Raw genomic sequence first — 17,022 nt, 5'->3', positions numbered from 1 at the left:
GCCCGGATTACGGGGTTCAGTGCCTGTTTTGGCGCGGACCATGCGGGATTTTGGGGCGCAACGCCCAGATTACGGGGTTCAGTGCAAGGTTTGGCGTGGGCCATGCGGGATTTGGGGGTGCAACGCCCAGATTACGGGGTTCAGAGCCAGTTTTGGCGCGGAGCATGCGGGATTTTGGGGCGCAACGCCCGGATTACGGGGTTCAGAGCCTGTTTTGGCGCAGGCCGTGCGGGATTTTGGGGCGCAACGCCCGGATTACGGGGTTCAGAGCCTGTTTTGGCGCAGGCCATGTGGGATTTTGGGGCGCAACGCCCAGATTACGGGGTTCAGAGCCTGTTTTGGCGCAGGCCGTGCAGGATTTTGGGGCGCAACGCCCGGATTACGGGGTTCAGAGCCTGTTTTGGCACAGGCCATGCGGGATTTTGGGGCGCAACGCCCAGATTACGGGGTTCAGAGCCTGTTTTGGCGCGGATCATGTGGGATTTTGGGGTGCAACGCCCGGATTACGGGGTTCAGAGCCTGTTTTGGCGTGGGACGTGCAGGATTTTGGGGTGCAACGCCCGGATTACGGGGTTCAGAGCCTGTTTTGGCGCAGGCCATGCGGGATTTTGGGGTGCAACGCCCGGATTACGGGGTTCAGAGCCTGTTTTGGCGCGGACCATGCGGGATTTTGGGGTGCAACGCCCAGATTACGGGGTTCAGAGCCTGTTTTGGCGCAGGCCATGCGGGATTTTGGGGTGCAACGCCCGGATTACGGGGTTCAGAGCCTGTTTTGGCGCGGACCATGCGGGATTTTGGGGTGCAACGCCCAGATTACGGGGTTCAGAGCCTGTTTTGGTGCAGGCCGTGCAGGATTTGGGGGCGCAACGCCCGGATTACAGGGCGTGGCGCCTTGCTGATGTGGCCCCGCCCCCTCCACCACTCATTGGCTGCCACTGCATGATGGACAGGCGGGGGCGGGGCCTGCGACACTTGGGGGGGGGGACACTGGGAGTGACTGGGAGTGACTGGGAGCGCTGGGGGCACTAGGAGCTTCTGAGAGAACTGGGATTGACCAGGGGGGAACTGGGAGGGACTGGGAGGGACTGGGAGTTTCTGGAGGACCAGGGGTTGACCAGGAGCGCTGGGGAGACTGGGAGGGACTGGGAGTTAATGGGAGCACTGGGAGGGCCGGCGGAGCTCTGGGGGAACCGTGGTGCCGCCGCCGCCCCCAGGTGTGGCCCGGGCTCGGGGGGCGGCAGCCCCTGACCCCCCCCCCCCCCCCGGCGCCCGTCCATGGCCTGGGCCCCCCGCGGGGGTGCGCGACCAGCGAGGGGGGGGCCCCCGGCATGACCCCCCCCGGCCCCCGCCGCCGCCGCCACCGTCACCGTCACCGCTGAGCAGGTGAGACCCCCCCCCAGCCCCAGCGCGCTGCCCCCACGTCCCCACCACCGACCCCGCGTCCCATCCCACGTCCCCACCACCGACCACACGTCCCATCCCGCGTCCCACCCCACGTCCCCACCACCGACCCCGCGTCCCGTCCCACGTCCCATCCCACGTCCCATCCCACGTCCCCACCACCGACCACACGTCCCATCCCGCGTCCCATCCCACGTCCCCACCACCGACCCCGCGTCCCGTCCCACGTCCCATCCCACGTCCCATCCCACGTCCCACCCCACGTCCCCACCACCGACCACACGTCCCGTCCCACGTCCCATCCCACGTCCCCACCACCGACCCCGCGTCCCGTCCCGCGTCCCGTCCCACGTCCCATCCCACGTCCCCACCACCGACCCCGCGTCCCGTCCCACGTCCCGTCCCACGTCCCAGCCCACGTCCCCACCACCGACCACGCGTCCCGTCCCACGTCCCCACCACCGACCCCACGTCCCGTCCCACGTCCCATCCCATGTCCCCACCACCGACCACACGTCCCGTCCCATGTCCCACCCCACATCCCCACCACCGACCCCGCGTCCCATCCCACGTCCCCACCACCGACCCCGCGTCCCGTCCCACGTCCCCACCACCGACCACACGTCCCGTCCCACGTCTCATCCCACGTCCCATCCCACGTCCCCACCACCGACCCCGCGTCCCGTCCCACGTCCCGTCCCACGTCCCACCCCACATCCCCACCACCGACCACACGTCCCGTCCCACGTCCCGTCCCACGTCCCATCCCACGTCCCATCCCACGTCCCCACCACCGACCCCGTGTCCCGTCCCGCGTCCCATCCCACGTCCCACCCCACATCCCCACCACCGACCCCGCGTCCCATCCCACGTCCCATCCCACGTCCCCACCACCGACCCCGCGTCCCGTCCCACGTCCCATCCCACGTCCCACCCCACATCCCCACCACCGACCCCGCGTCCCGTCCCACGTCCCATCCCACGTCCCCACCACCGACCCCGCGTCCCGTCCCACGTCCCATCCCACGTCCCACCCCACATCCCCACCACCGACCCCGCGTCCCATCCCACGTCCCATCCCACGTCCCCACCACCGACCCCGCGTCCCGTCCCGCGTCCCGTCCCACGTCCCCACCACCGACCCTGCGTCCCGTCCCACGTCCCACCCCACGTCCCATCCTGCGTCCCCACCACCGACCCCGTGTCCCGTCCCGCGTCCCATCCCACGTCCCACCCCACATCCCCACCACCGACCCCGCGTCCCATCCCACGTCCCATCCCACGTCCCCACCACCGACCCCGCGTCCCGTCCCACGTCCCATCCCACGTCCCACCCCACATCCCCACCACCGACCCCGCGTCCCGTCCCACGTCCCATCCCACGTCCCCACCACCGACCCCGCGTCCCGTCCCACGTCCCACCCCACGTCCCATCCCGCGTCCCCACCACCGACCCCGCGTCCCGTCCCGCGTCCCATCCCACGTCCCCACCACCCACCCAGCGTCCCGTCCCACGTCCCGTCCCACGTCCTCACCACACGTCCCATCCCACGTCCCGTCCCACGTCCCCACCACCGACCCCACGTCCCGTCCCACGTCCCGTCCCACGTCCCACCCCATGTCCCCACCACCGACCACACGTCCCGTCCCACGTCCCGTCCCACGTCCCCAGCACCGACCCTGCGTCCCGTCCCACGTCCCACCCCACGTCCCATCCCACGTCCCCACCACCGACCCCACGTCCCATCCCATGTCCCATCCCACATCCCATCCCGCATCCCCACCACCGACCCTGCGTCCCCTCCCATGTCCCATCCCACGTCCCCACGTCCCATCCCACGTCCCATTCCGTGTCCCATCCCATGTCCCCACCACCGACCCCACGTCCCATCACACGTCCCCACCACCAACCAACCACGCGTCCCGTCCCATGTCCCCACCACCGACCCCGCATCCCATCCCGCGTCCCATCCCACGTCCCATCCCACATCCCCACCACCGACCCCACGTCCCATCCCACGTCCCACCCCATGTCTCCACCACCGACCACATGTCCCGTCCCACGTCTCATCCCACGTCCCCACCACCGACCACGTGTCCCATCCTATGTCCCGTCCCACGTCCTGTCCCACGTCCCCACCACCGACCACACGTCCCGTCCCACGTCCCATCCCACGTCCCCACCACCGACCACGCGTCCCATCCCACGTCCCCACCACCGACCACACGTCCCATCCCACGTCCCATCCCATGTCCCCACCACCGACCACGCGTCCCATCCCACGTCCCCACCACCGACCCCACGTCCCATCCCACATCCTCACCACCGACCCCACGTCCCATCCCACGTCCCCACCACCGACCCCACATCTCGTCCCACGTCCCCACCACCGAACCCACGTCCCATCCCATCCCACGTCCCCACCACCGACCCCACGTCTCGTCCCACGTCCCCACCACCGAACCCACGTCCCATCCTATGTCCCCACCACCAACCCCACGTCCCATCTCACGTCCCGTCCCACGTCCCGTCCCACATCCCCACCACCGACCCCACATCCCATCCCACATCCCCACCGCCGGCCCCACGTCCCATCCCACATCCCGTCCCACATCCTAACCACTGACCCCGCGTCCCATCCTACGTCCCATCCTGCATCCCCACCACTGACCCCGCATCCCATCCCATGTCCCATCCCATGTCCTCACCACCAAACCCATGTGCCATCCCATGTCTCATCCCATGTCCCCACCACCACCAACCCCGCATCCCGTCCCACATCCCCATCACCGACCCCACGTCCCGTCCCACGTCCCATCCCACTGACCCCACGTCCCGTCCCACGTCCCGTCCCACGTCCCGTCCCACGTCCCATGCCATGTCCCCACCACCAAACCCATGTGCCATCCCACATCCCATCCCACATCCCCACCACCGACCCCACGTTCCCAGTGCTGTCCCCAAACCATGTCCCACATCCCCAGCACACGTCCCCAGCGCTGTCTCCAAGCTGTCCCTGTGTCCCCAGGCCGTATCCCCACCAACAACACGTCCCCAAGCCACGTCCCATGACCCCACCATCAACCCCATATCCCCAGTGCTGTCCTCAAGCCATGTCCCATGTCCCCACCACTGACCATGTGTCCCCAGCACTGCCCCCAAGCTATGTCCCATGTCCCCACCAGCAGCCCCACGTCCCCAGTGCTGTCTCCAAGTTGTGCCTCGTGTCTCCAGTGCTGTCCCTGTGTTCCCTGTGCTGTCTCCAAGGCATATCCTGCGTCCCCAGTACTGTCCCCAAGCCATGTCCTATGTCCCCAAGATGTCCCTGTGTCTCCAGTGCTGTCCCCAAGCCATATCCCATGTCCCCACCACCAACCTGTTACTAGCACTGTCTCCAAACTATGTCCTCTGTCCCCATCACCAACCCCACGTCCCCAGTGCTGCCCTCAGGCCATGTCCTGTGTCCCCATCATCGACCACATGTCCCCAGTGCTGTCCCCAAGCCATGTCCTATGTCCCCAGGGTGTCCCTGTGTCTCCAGTGCTGTCCCCAAGCCGTATCCTATGTCCCCACCACCAACCTGTCACTAGCACTGTCTCCAAACTATGTCCTCTGTCCCCATCACCAACCCCACGTCCCCAGTGCTGCCCCCAGGCCATGTCCTGTGTCCCCATCATCGACCACATGTCCCCAGTGTTGTCCCCAAGCCATGTTCTATGTCCCCACCACCAACCCCACGTCCCCACCACCGGCCACGTGTCCCCAGCACTGTCCCCAAGCCACGTTCCACCTCCCCGCCACCAACCCCACGTCCCCACCACCGGCCACGTGTCCCCAGCGCTGTCCCCAAGCCACGTTCCACCTCCCCGCCACCAACCCCACGTCCCCACCACCGGCCACGTGTCCCCAGCACTGTCCCCAAGCCACGTTCCACCTCCCCACCACCAACCCCACGTCCCCACCACCGGCCACGTGTCCCCAGCACTGTCCCCAAGCCATGTTCCACCTCCCCACCACCAAACCCACGTCCCCACCACCGGCCATGTGTCCCCAAGCCACGTTCCACCTCCCCACCACCAACCCCACGTTCCCACCACCGGCCACGTGTCCCCAAGCCATGTTCCACCTCCCCACCGCCACCCCCGCGTCCCCAGCAGCGTCCCCAAGCCGTGTCCCCGTCGCCGCAGGCTGCCGCCGCCATGGGGGACCTGGCCAACAGCACGGGGGACGCCGGGGCCCGGGGCCGGCGGGAGCCCTGCCCCGGGGGGGGGTTCGGCTGCACCCTGCCGGAGCTGCGGGCGCTCATGGAGCTGCGCGGCGCCGAGGCCCTGCTCAAGGTCCAGGAGGCCTACGGGGACGTCCACGGGCTCTGCTGCCGCCTCAAGACCTCCCCCACCGAAGGTACGGGCTGGGGAGGGCCCCGGCGTCCGGGCGGGGACACCCCCAGGGACCTCCATGTCCCCCCCCCCCCCAGGGACCTCCGTGTCCCTCATGGACCCAGATGTCCGGGGAGGTGGGACACCCCCAGGGACCTCCATGTCCCACCCCCCCCAGGGTCCTCCGTGTCCCTCACGGACCCAGGTGTCCGGGGAGGTGGGACACCCCCAGGGACCTCCATGTCCCCCCCCCCCCAGGGACCTCCGTGTCCCTCATGGACCCAGGTGTCCGGGGAGGTGGGACACCCCCAGGGACCTCCATGTCCCACCCCCCCCCAGGGACCTCCGTGTCCCTCACGGACCCAGATGTCCGGGGAGGTGGGACACCCCCAGGGACCTCCGTGTCCCACCCCCCCCAGGGTCCTCTGTGTCCCTCACGGACCCAGGTGTCCGGGGAGGTGGGACACCCCCAGGGACCTCCATGTCCCACCCCCCCCAGGGTCCTCTGTGTCCCTCACGGACCCAGGTGTCCGGGGAGGTGGGACACCCCCAGGGACCTCCATGTCCCCTCCAGGGACCCAGGTGTCCGGGCAGGGACAACCTCAGTCAAAGACCTCCCACATACCTTCTGGAGACCCCCTCATCCCACTGGGGACCCAGGTGTCCTGTGGGGAATCCCCCTGTGGGCCTCTGTGTCCCCCCAGGGACCCAGGCGTCCGGGTGGGACAACCTGCCCCCCTACCCCCCCCCCCCCCAGCAGCTCTCGGTGCCCCCTTCGTGGGGACCCAGGCATCCGGGCGCGCGGGACAGGGGCGCAGGCGTGGTGGTGGTGGTGGTGGTGGTGGTGGTGGTGGGGCACGCGCCGGGGGGACCCAGGCGTCCGGGTGCGCCCCCCCCCTCCCCAGGGCTGGCGGAGGGGGCGGCGGAGCTGGAGCGGCGCCGCCAGGTCTTCGGCCAGAACTGGATCCCCCCGAAGCGCCCCAAGACCTTCGCGGAGCTGGTGTGGGAGGCGCTGCAGGACGTCACCCTCATCATCCTCGAGGTGGCCGCCGTCGTCTCCCTGGGGCTCTCCTTCTACGCCCCCCCCGGCGGCGACACCGAAGGTGGGGGGGGGGCGGCATCGGGGGGCAGGAGGGGCCGGGGAGGGGAACATCGGCGGCGGCGGGCGGCCCTGGTCCCTGCCTCTCTCCTCTGCGTCCCCGTCCCACCGCGTTCTCGGCGTCCCCATCGTCTGGTTTCTGCACGTGTCACCACCGTGTCCCCGTTCCTCGGTCTCATCCCGTCCCCGTTCCACCGTGGACTCGATGTCCCCGTGCTCTGGTCTTCCCTTGCGTCCCCATCCCACCATGTCCCCCGAGCCCTCGTCCCCCAGCCTCGTCCCATCCTCACGTCCCCATCCTGCTTGTCCTCTGTGTCCTAATCCCTTGGTCTCATCCCATCCCTGTGTCCCTATCTCCATCCCACCACGTTTTTTGGTGTCCCCATTCTCTGGTCTCCCCCTGTGTCCCCGTCCCACCATGTCCCCGGTGTCCCTATCCCTCATTCATGTCCCAAGGGGATGTCCCCATCCTGCCATGTCCTCTGTGTCTCAATCCCTTGGTCTCATCCCACCTCCGTGTTCTCGCCCTGCCGTGTCCTTTGTGTCTTCATCCCTTAGTCTCACCCCATCCTGATGTCCCCATTCCACCCCATCCCATGTGGGATGTCCCCATTTCACCCCTGCATCCCAGGGGTCCTACCCCATCCCCGCGTCCCTGTCCTCCAGTCTCTCCCTGTCCCCACGTCCTCTACGTCCCCATCTCTCGATCTCACCCGTCCTGATGTCCCCATCTCACCCTCACTCCACGTCCCCGACGTCCCCAGTCTCGTTCTCTCCCCGTGTCCCCCATATCCCTGTCTCCACCACATCCCCATGTTCCCGTCCCCTCGTCTCACCCCATCCCCGTGTCCCCATCCCACCCCGTTTCCACGTCCCGCCTTCCCTCCATCCCCACGTGCCTCCAGCTCCCGCCGCGGCCCGCTCCCGGGCTGACGGCGTCCGCCGCGTCCCTGCAGCCTGCGGCCACGTGTCGGGGGGCGCGGAGGACGAGGGCGAGGCGGAGGCGGGCTGGATCGAGGGGGCGGCCATCCTGCTCTCGGTGGCCTGCGTGGTCCTCGTCACCGCCTTCAACGACTGGAGCAAGGAGCGCCAGTTCCGGGGGCTGCAGAGCCGCATCGAGCAGGAGCAGCGCTTCGCCGTCGTGCGCCACGGCCGCCAGCTCCAGGTGCCCGTGGCCGAGCTCGTGGTGGGCGACGTGGCCCAGGTCAAGTACGGTGAGTGCCGCCCCGACGCCGGGGTGGACGGGCACGCTTGGGGCGGCGCCCGCCCCTCCCGGCAGCCCCGACGCCAGGGTGGATGGGCGCCTCGGGGTGACGCCGCCCTCCTCCCTCGCAGGCGACCTGCTCCCGGCTGACGGCATCCTCATCCAAGGCAACGACCTGAAGATCGACGAGAGCGCGCTGACGGGGGAGTCCGACCACGTCCGCAAGTCGGTCGACAAGGACCCCATGCTGCTCTCGGGTGAGCCAGGGCGGCGGGCCCAGGCGTCCGGGCAGCCCGGGGCCCGGCTGTGACCCCTTTCTATCCCCCCACCCCCTCACCCCGCTCCGCTTCACGCAGGCACCCACGTCATGGAGGGCTCGGGGAAGATGGTAGTGACGGCAGTGGGGGTCAACTCGCAGACTGGCATCATCTTCACCCTGCTGGGCGCTGGTGGGGAGGAAGAGGAGAAGAAGGAGAAGAAAGGTGGGTCGCCTGTCCCTCCGTCTGTCCCCTCACCATCCCTCCGTCCCCGTCGTGTGTGGCTTCCCCTCTTGGCTCCGTCCCCTCGTGTCCCTGGGGTCCCCTGTGGTCGGCTGAGCCAGAGCGACTCTGGGTTGAGTCTGGATAGAGCCAAGATCATCTTCTGGCCTGGAGCGGCTCCAGTCCGCCTTGGCTGTGGCCACCCCGGCCAGATCTTCCCCGATGCAGAGTGGAACCAAGACCTTTGGCAAGTCTGGATTGACTCCGAATAGGTCTTGGTTGGGCTTCAGACACCTATGCTGCTCCTGTACCAATATGGAGTGACTCCGTGTTGAGTCTAGATCAATCCGAGATGGACTCCAGGCGCCCGTGTTGGCCCTGTCCCAATCTGGACTGACTCCACATTGACTTTGGGTTGATTTTGGTTGGGCTTCAGACATCCATGTGGGTCCTGCCTCAATCCAGAGTGACTCTGAAGTGAGTCTAGATCGACCTGAGCTGGGCTTCAGGCACCTGTGTTGGCCCTGTCCTAATCTGGAGTGATTCCACATTGACTTTGGATTGCTTTTAGTTGGGCATCAGACACCCATCTGGGTCCTATCCCAATCCGGGGTGACTCCAGGTTGACTCCAAATGAGCTGAGGTCATTCAGATGGGGTCACCTTCAATCTGGAATGACTCTGGAGTGACTCCAGATGGGTTCTGGACACCCAGCCAGGATCTTCTCCAGCAAGGAATCACTCCAGGTGGGGTTCAAGTGTCCAGCTCTGACCAGCTTCAGTCCAGAGTGACTCTGGATCAAGTCTGGGGAGACCTGAGACCTTCATCCAGTCCGGAGTGACTCAGACACCTGGGTCTAAGTTGCTCCTCTCCAGGGTGACCCCATGTTGGCTCTGGCTTGACTCCAGGTGAGCTCTGGCCACCCAACATCGCTCCCCTTCATCCGGATGGGCTCCAGGCACTTAGGCCTGCTCCATCTCCATCTGGAGCAACTCCACATTGACTCCAGCTTGAGTCCTTTTCCCCAGCCGCCCAACCCGGATCGCTCTGATCCGAAGTGGCTCCAGATAGAGCCCAGACCTTTCTCCAGCCTTGACTCATCCTCCTCTAGGTTGGCTTCAGGTTGACTTGAAGGCGGATCTGAGGTTGCAGAGGGGTCTGGGTGGCTTATGGGAGCCAGGTCGGCTCTGGATGAGCCTCTGCGGTCCAGAGTGACTCCGGATGAGGCCCCAGCCCAAGTGGATAAGGAGGTTGGGGGGGGGGAGGGGGCCCAATCCCCATCCTCCCCCCTCGTGTCTCGTCCTGTCTGATGTTGGTGTCGTCCGTCCTTCTGCCGCAGGGAAACCGCAGGACGGGGCCGTGGAAAACATCCAGAACAAAGGTACGCCGGACGCCTGGGTCCCTGGGGCGGGGGGCGATTGGGGCACGTGGGGTGGAGCCCACCAGGATGCCTGGGTCCTCCACCGACGGGGCCGTGTGGGCGTCCGCAGCCAAGAAGCAGGACGGGGCGGTGGCCATGGAGATGCAGCCGCTGAAGAGCGCCGAGGGGGGGGACGTGGACGAGAGGGAGCGGAAGCGGAGCGGCGGCCCCAAGAAGGAGAAGTCGGTGCTGCAGGGCAAACTCACCAAGCTGGCCGTGCAGATCGGCAAGGCAGGTGGGCGGCCCGGACGCCTGGGTCCCCGGGGCAAGCGGGGAGGTGGGACTGTCTAGGTGGAGGGTTCCCTGAACCCCCTGGACGCCCGGGACCCGCTTTGGGGGGAGGGTGGAATGCCCAGGTCCCGTGGAGGCTGGAGACCCTCGTGAAGGGATCTCCTGGCGCTTTGGGGAGCGGGCGCTGGGTTCCCTGGGCGCCTGGGTCCCCCGGCGGGTGCCTGAGGGCGTGCTGCGCGGCAGGGCTGGTGATGTCGGCCGTGACGGTGATCATCCTGGTGCTGTACTTCGTCATCGAGACCTTCGTGGTGGAGGGCCGGGCCTGGCTGGCCGAGTGCACCCCCGTCTACGTCCAATACTGGGTCAAGTTCTTCATCATCGGTGTCACCGTCCTCGTTGTGGCCGTCCCCGAGGGGCTGCCGCTGGCCGTCACCATCTCCCTTGCCTACTCCGTCAAGGTCAGTCCCCGCTGACCCCCAACCTGCCGCGCGTCCCCCGCCGTCTGTCTGCTCCTCTGTCTGTTCCTCTGTCCTCCGAGCTCATCCATCCGTCCATCCATCCATCAAATCCTCCGTCTGCCTGTCCTCCGAGCTCGTGCATCCATCCATCTTTCCTCGCCTCCGTTTGCCCATTCTCTGGGCTTGTCTGTCTGTCTGTCCGTCTATTTCTCCGTCCCTCTGACCGTCTATCCGTCTATTCCTCAAAGCTTTTGTCTGTCCTCCAAGTTTGTCCATCTTCTCCTCCGTTTCTCCATCTGTCTCTTATCCAAAGTTAATCTGCTCATCCATCCATTTCTCCATCTCTCTGCTCCGTTCTCCAAGCTTGCCCATCTGCCTGTCCTCTGAGGTCTTCTGTCCATCCGTTTATTCCTCCATCACTGTGGCTGCCCGTCCATCTCTTTTCCATCCCTCTGTCCAAGCTCAATCGTCCATCTCTCCATTCCTCTGTCTGTCCACTTGTTCCTCCATCCTTTTGTCCGTCCTACCAGCTGATCTGTCCATCCATCTCTTCATTCATCTGCTGCTCTATTCTTCTGTTCATCCTCTGAGCTCATCTGTTCATTCAACATTCCTCCATCCCTCTGTCTGTCTGTCCATCTATTCCTCCATCCTTCCGTCCCCCCCTGCCCAGAAAATGATGCGGGACAACAACCTGGTGCGGCACCTGGATGCCTGCGAGACCATGGGCAACGCCACGGCCATCTGCTCCGACAAGACGGGGACGCTCACCACCAACCGCATGACGGTGGTGCAGGCCTTCGTGGGCGACACGCACTTCCGCGCCCCCCCCGACCCCGCCAGCATCGCCCCCCGCACCCTCGACCTCCTCGTTCAGGCCATCTCCATCAACAGCGCCTACACCACCAAGATCCTGGTGAGCTGGGGGGAGGGGGTGTGGCACGTTGGGGGGCACCCTGGGGACCCCTGTACCTGTTGCCATGTAGGGTGCTGGGCCTGAAAACCTGGGTGGGGGTGGCCTGGAGACAGCCGGGGGGAACTGGAAACGCACAAAGTGAGGGCTTGAGACCCCTGAGGTGGCTCTTAAGACCCCTTGGGAGGGTTGGTACCCCTTGGCGGGGGGCTCTGAGACCTCTCGGGGGCCCCTTGAGACCTCTCAGGTGGCCCTTCAGACCCTCAAGGGCCTCTCAGGTGGTCCCTGAGACCTCTCAGGTGGCCCTTCAGACCCCTTTGGGAAGAAGGCTTTGAGACCCCTTGGATGGCCCTTGAAACCCCTTTGGAAAAGGGACTTTAAGACCCCTTAGAGGGCCCTTCAGACCCTTAGGGGCTCCTTGAGACCCCTGGAAGGGGCTGATATCCCCTTGGAGGGTTCTGGAGACCCTTCAGAGACATTTGGATGGGCTTGAGACCCTTGGGGTGGGGATTGGTACTCCTGAAGGGGCTCTTGAGACCCTTGGGGCTCCTTGAGGCCCCTTCAGTGGCCCTTGAGACCCTTGGAGGTCTTGAGATCCATCAGGGGCCTCTGGATACCCCTTGGGTGGCCCTTGAGACCCTTGGAGAGGCTCTGAGACCCTTTGGGGATCCCTTATGACCCTCTGGGTAGGGTTGAGACCCTCTGGGAGGACTTGTGACCCATGGTGGGGGGCAGTGAGACCCCCCCCCAGACCCCTGCAGCACCCCTATCTGCCAGGTCTGTCTGCCGCCTGCCCCTAACAGCCCTTCTCTGTCCCTCCTGCCCTATATCTGTACCCCGCCCAGCCCCCCGAATCGGCCGGGGGGCTGCCACGGCAGGTGGGCAACAAGACGGAGTGCGCGCTGCTGGGACTGGTGCTGGCGCTGCGGCGGGACTACGAGGCCGTGCGGGCCCAGGTGCCCGAGGAGCAGCTCTACAAGGTCTACACCTTCAACTCGGTGCGCAAGTCCATGAGCACCGTCACCCGCCTGCCCGCCGGCGGCTTCCGCCTCTACAGCAAGGGCGCCTCCGAAATCCTCCTGCGCAAGTGGGTCAGAGCTCGGCGGTGGGTGCGGGCTCCCCGGCGCGTCCCAAACCCACCCTGGGGGCACCTGTGGGAAGGGGGACGCTCAGGGACACAGTTGAGGAAGCTCTGAGATCCTCCACTGCAGGAGAAGGGGGTTCTGACACCCCAAAATCGCCTCTGGGGACGCTGCGGGGCACCCTTGGGACACCATGGGGATGGAGATGCTTGGGGAGCTCCTGTGCAGGTTCTGGCACCCCAGAGCTGCCCCCAGGACACCCCTGGGGACCCTGCAGAGACAGGGATATCTTGCAAGAGGGCTCCAAGAGCCTCCTGAGCATATGAGAGGGGTCTCCAGCACCCTAACACCACCCCTGGGTACCCCACGGGGATGGAGACACCCTGCAAGGAGGCTCCAAGAGCCTCGTGTGCAGGTGAGGGCACCCCAGAACCACCCCTTGGTACCCCATGGGGTGGAGACACCCTGCAAGGGGACTCCAGGACTCTCCTGTGCAGGTGAGGGCACCCCAGAACCACCCCTGGGTACCCCATGGGGTGGAGACACCCTGCAAGGGGACTCCAAGAGCCTCGTGTGCAGGTGAGGGCACCCCAGAACCACCCCTGGGTACCCCATGGGGATGGAGACACCCTGCAAGGGGACTCCAAGAGCCTCGTGTGCAGGTGAGGGCACCCCAGAACCACCCCTGGGTACCCCATGGGGTGGAGACACCCTGCAAGGGGACTCCAAGAGCCTCGTGTTCAGGTGAGGGCACCCCAGAACCACCCCTGGGTACCCCATGGGGATGGAGACACCCTGCAAGGGGACTCCAAGAGCCTCGTGTTCAGGTGAGGGCACCCCAGAACCACCCCTGGGTACCCCACGGGGATGGAGACACCCTGCAAGGGGACTCCAAGAGCCTCGTGTGCAGGTGAGGGCACCCCAGAACCACCCCTTGGTACCCCATGGGGTGGAGACACCCTGCAAGGGGACTCCAGGACTCTCCTGTGCAGGTGAGGGCACCCCAGAACCACCCCTGGGTACCCCATGGGGTGGAGACACCCTGCAAGGGGACTCCAAGAGCCTCGTGTGCAGGTGAGGGCACCCCAGAACCACCCCTGGGTACCCCATGGGGATGGAGACACCCTGCAAGGGGACTCCAAGAGCCTCGTGTGCAGGTGAGGGCACCCCAGAACCACCCCTGGGTACCCCATGGGGTGGAGACACCCTGCAAGGGGACTCCAAGAGCCTCGTGTTCAGGTGAGGGCACCCCAGAACCACCCCTGGGTACCCCATGGGGATGGAGACACCCTGCAAGGGGACTCCAAGAGCCTCGTGTTCAGGTGAGGGCACCCCAGAACCACCCCTGGGTACCCCATGGGGTGGAGACACCCTGCAAGGGGACTCCAAGAGCCTCGTGTGCAGGTGAGGGCACCCCAGAACCACCCCTTGGTACCCCATGGGGTGGAGACACCCCGCAAGGGGACTCCAAGAGCCTCGTGTGCAGGTGAGGGCACCCCAGAACCACCCCTGGGTACCCCATGGGGTGGAGACACCCTGCAAGGGGACTCCAAGAGCCTCGTGTTCAGGTGAGGGCACCCCAGAACCACCCCTGGGTACCCCATGGGGTGGAGACACCCTGCAAGGGGACTCCAAGAGCCTCGTGTGCAGGTGAGGGCACCCCAGAACCACCCCTTGGTACCCCATGGGGATGGAGACACCCTGCAAGGGGACTCCAAGAGCCTCGTGTGCAGGTGAGGGCACCCCAGAACAACCCCTGGGTACCCCATGGGGATGGAGACACCCTGCAAGGGGACTCCAAGAGCCTCGTGTTCAGGTGAGGGCACCCCAGAACCACCCCTGGGTACCCCATGGGGATGGAGACACCCTGCAAGGGGACTCCCAAGAGCCTCGTGTGCAGGTGAGGGCACCCCAGAACCACCCCTGGGTACCCCATGGGGATGGAGACACCCTGCAAGGGGACTCCAAGAGCCTCGTGTGCAGGTGAGGGCACCCCAGAACCACCCCTGGGTACCCCATGGGGATGGAGACACCCTGCAAGGGGACTCCAAGAGCCTCGTGTTCAGGTGAGGGCACCCCAGAACCACCCCTGGGTACCCCATGGGGTGGAGACACCCTGCAAGGGGACTCCAAGAGCCTCGTGTGCAGGTGAGGGCACCCCAGAACCACCCCTGGGTACCCCATGGGGTGGAGACACCCTGCAAGGGGACTCCAAGAGCCTCGTGTGCAGGTGAGGGCACCCCAGAACCACCCCTTGGTACCCCATGGGGATGGAGACACCCTGCAAGGGGACTCCAAGAGCCTCGTGTGCAGGTGAGGGCACCCCAGAACCACCCCTGGGTACCCCATGGGGATGGAGACACCCTGCAAGGGGACTCCAAGAGCCTCGTGTTCAGGTGAGGGCACCCCAGAACCACCCCTGGGTACCCCATGGGGATGGAGACACCCTGCAAGGGGACTCCAAGAGCCTCGTGTTCAGGTGAGGGCACCCCAGGACCACCCCTGGGTACCCCATGGGGATGGAGACACCCTGCAAGGGGACTCCAAGAGCCTCGTGTGCAGGTGAGGGCACCCCAGAACCACCCCTTGGTACCCCATGGGGTGGAGACACCCTGCAAGGGGACTCCAAGAGCCTCGTGTTCAGGTGAGGGCACCCCAGAACCACCCCTGGGTACCCCATGGGGTGGAGACACCCTGCAAGGGGACTCCAAGAGCCTCGTGTGCAGGTGAGGGCACCCCAGAACCACCCCTGGGTACCCCATGGGGATGGAGACACCCTGCAAGGGGACTCCAAGAGCCTCGTGTTCAGGTGAGGGCACCCCAGAACCACCCCTGGGTACCCCATGGGGATGGAGACACCCTGCAAGGGGACTCCAAGAGCCTCGTGTTCAGGTGAGGGCACCCCAGAACCACCCCTGGGTACCCCATGGGGTGGAGACACCCTGCAAGGGGACTCCAAGAGCCTCGTGTGCAGGTGAGGGCACCCCAGAACCACCCCTGGGTACCCCATGGGGTGGAGACACCCTGCAAGGGGACTCCAGGACTCTCCTGTGCAGGTGAAGGGGGACCCCAGCACCCCAAAACCATCCCGTTGGACCTCATGGGGATGGAGACACCCCGCAAGGAGTCTCCTGCCGAGGTGCAGGAGCAGAGGGGGGTCCCGTTCCCCCCCCCAGAAGCTCCCCAGGGCGCCGGTGGTGGGTGCTGATGGCCGGCCGGGGCCGGGTGTCGTGTCCCCCCCCCAGGTGCTGCGCCATCCTGGGGGGCAGCGGGGAGGCGCGGGCCTTCGGGCCGCGGGACCGGGAGGACGTGGTGCGCAAGGTGGTGGAGCCCATGGCGGCGGCGGGGCTGCGCACCCTCGTGCTGGCCTTCCGCGACTTCCCGCCGGTCCCCGAGCCCCCCTGGGAGGACGAGGCCGCCGTGGTGGGCGAGCTCACCTGCATTGCCGTGGTGGGCATCGAGGACCCCGTGCGCCCCGAGGTGCGGCGGGGCGGGTGGTGGGGACGTGGGCACCGGAGGGACCTGGGGGACGGTGGGGACACGGAGACCCAGGGGATATGGGGAATGTTGGGGGTATGGGGACACAAAGGATGTGGTGGTGTTGGGGACATGGAGACACAAGGTAGATATGGGGGACGTTGGGGAGATATGGGGGACGTTGGGGACACGGGGACACAGGGCACATGGGATATGGGGGATATAGAGGACATGGGGCATGTTGAGGGCACATGGGGGAGATATAGGGGACATAGGGTGTGTTGGGGACGTTGAGGACACGGACGTTGAGGACACGGGGACATGGTTCACACGGGGGAGACATGGGGGATGCTGGGGACATGGGCATTGGAGACATGGCACTGAGGAGATATGGAGAACGTTGGGGACGTGGAGGGAGGTTGAGGACATGGGAACGGAGGGCACGTTGGGGAGGTCTGGGGGACGTTGAGGACACGGAGGGAGGTCGGGGACATGGGGACACGGGGCACGTTGGGGAGGTCTGGGGGACGTTGAGGCCATGGAGGGAGGTCGGGGACATGGGGCACGTTGAGGAGATCTGGGAGACGTTGAGGACACAGAGGGAGGTCGGGGACACGGGGCACGTTGGGGAGGTCTGGGGGATGTTGAGGACACGGAGGGAGGTTGGGGACACGGGGCACGTTGGGGAGGTCTGGGGGGACATTGAGGACACGGAGGGAGGTTGGGGACACGGGGCACGTTGGGGAGGTCTGGGGGGACGTTGAGGACATGGAGGGAGGTCGGGGACACGGGGCACGTTGAGGAGGTCTGGGGGGACGTTGAGGACATGGAGGGAGGTTGGGGACACGGGGCACGTTGAGGAGGTCTGGGGGGACATTGAG

General features: G+C 66.2%; 1 protein-coding gene across 1 annotated transcript in view; it reads left to right on the top strand.

Moving 5' to 3' along the window:
* The first annotated feature begins 1,293 nt into the window (after window positions 1-1,293).
* The window catches only part of LOC134154244 (plasma membrane calcium-transporting ATPase 3-like), a 30,693-nt gene continuing 14,964 nt past the window's right edge, over window positions 1,294-17,022 (top strand). Inside the window, exons 1-12 of the mRNA XM_062600982.1 lie at window positions 1,294-1,383; window positions 5,590-5,803; window positions 6,684-6,881; window positions 7,834-8,091; window positions 8,213-8,338; window positions 8,438-8,563; window positions 9,900-9,941; window positions 10,051-10,215; window positions 10,455-10,669; window positions 11,343-11,585; window positions 12,428-12,669; window positions 15,910-16,144. Of these exons, the coding sequence (XP_062456966.1) occupies window positions 5,602-5,803; window positions 6,684-6,881; window positions 7,834-8,091; window positions 8,213-8,338; window positions 8,438-8,563; window positions 9,900-9,941; window positions 10,051-10,215; window positions 10,455-10,669; window positions 11,343-11,585; window positions 12,428-12,669; window positions 15,910-16,144 (2,052 nt within the window). The 5' untranslated portion in view covers window positions 1,294-1,383; window positions 5,590-5,601. The remainder of the gene's footprint in view (window positions 1,384-5,589; window positions 5,804-6,683; window positions 6,882-7,833; window positions 8,092-8,212; window positions 8,339-8,437; window positions 8,564-9,899; window positions 9,942-10,050; window positions 10,216-10,454; window positions 10,670-11,342; window positions 11,586-12,427; window positions 12,670-15,909; window positions 16,145-17,022) is intronic.

Source organism: Rhea pennata, unplaced genomic scaffold (assembly GCF_028389875.1).
Source record: "Rhea pennata isolate bPtePen1 unplaced genomic scaffold, bPtePen1.pri scaffold_180, whole genome shotgun sequence".
NCBI lineage: Eukaryota > Metazoa > Chordata > Aves > Rheiformes > Rheidae > Rhea > Rhea pennata.
Note: the sequence above shows the minus strand (reverse complement) of the source record. Positions and strands in the feature narration are given on the sequence as shown.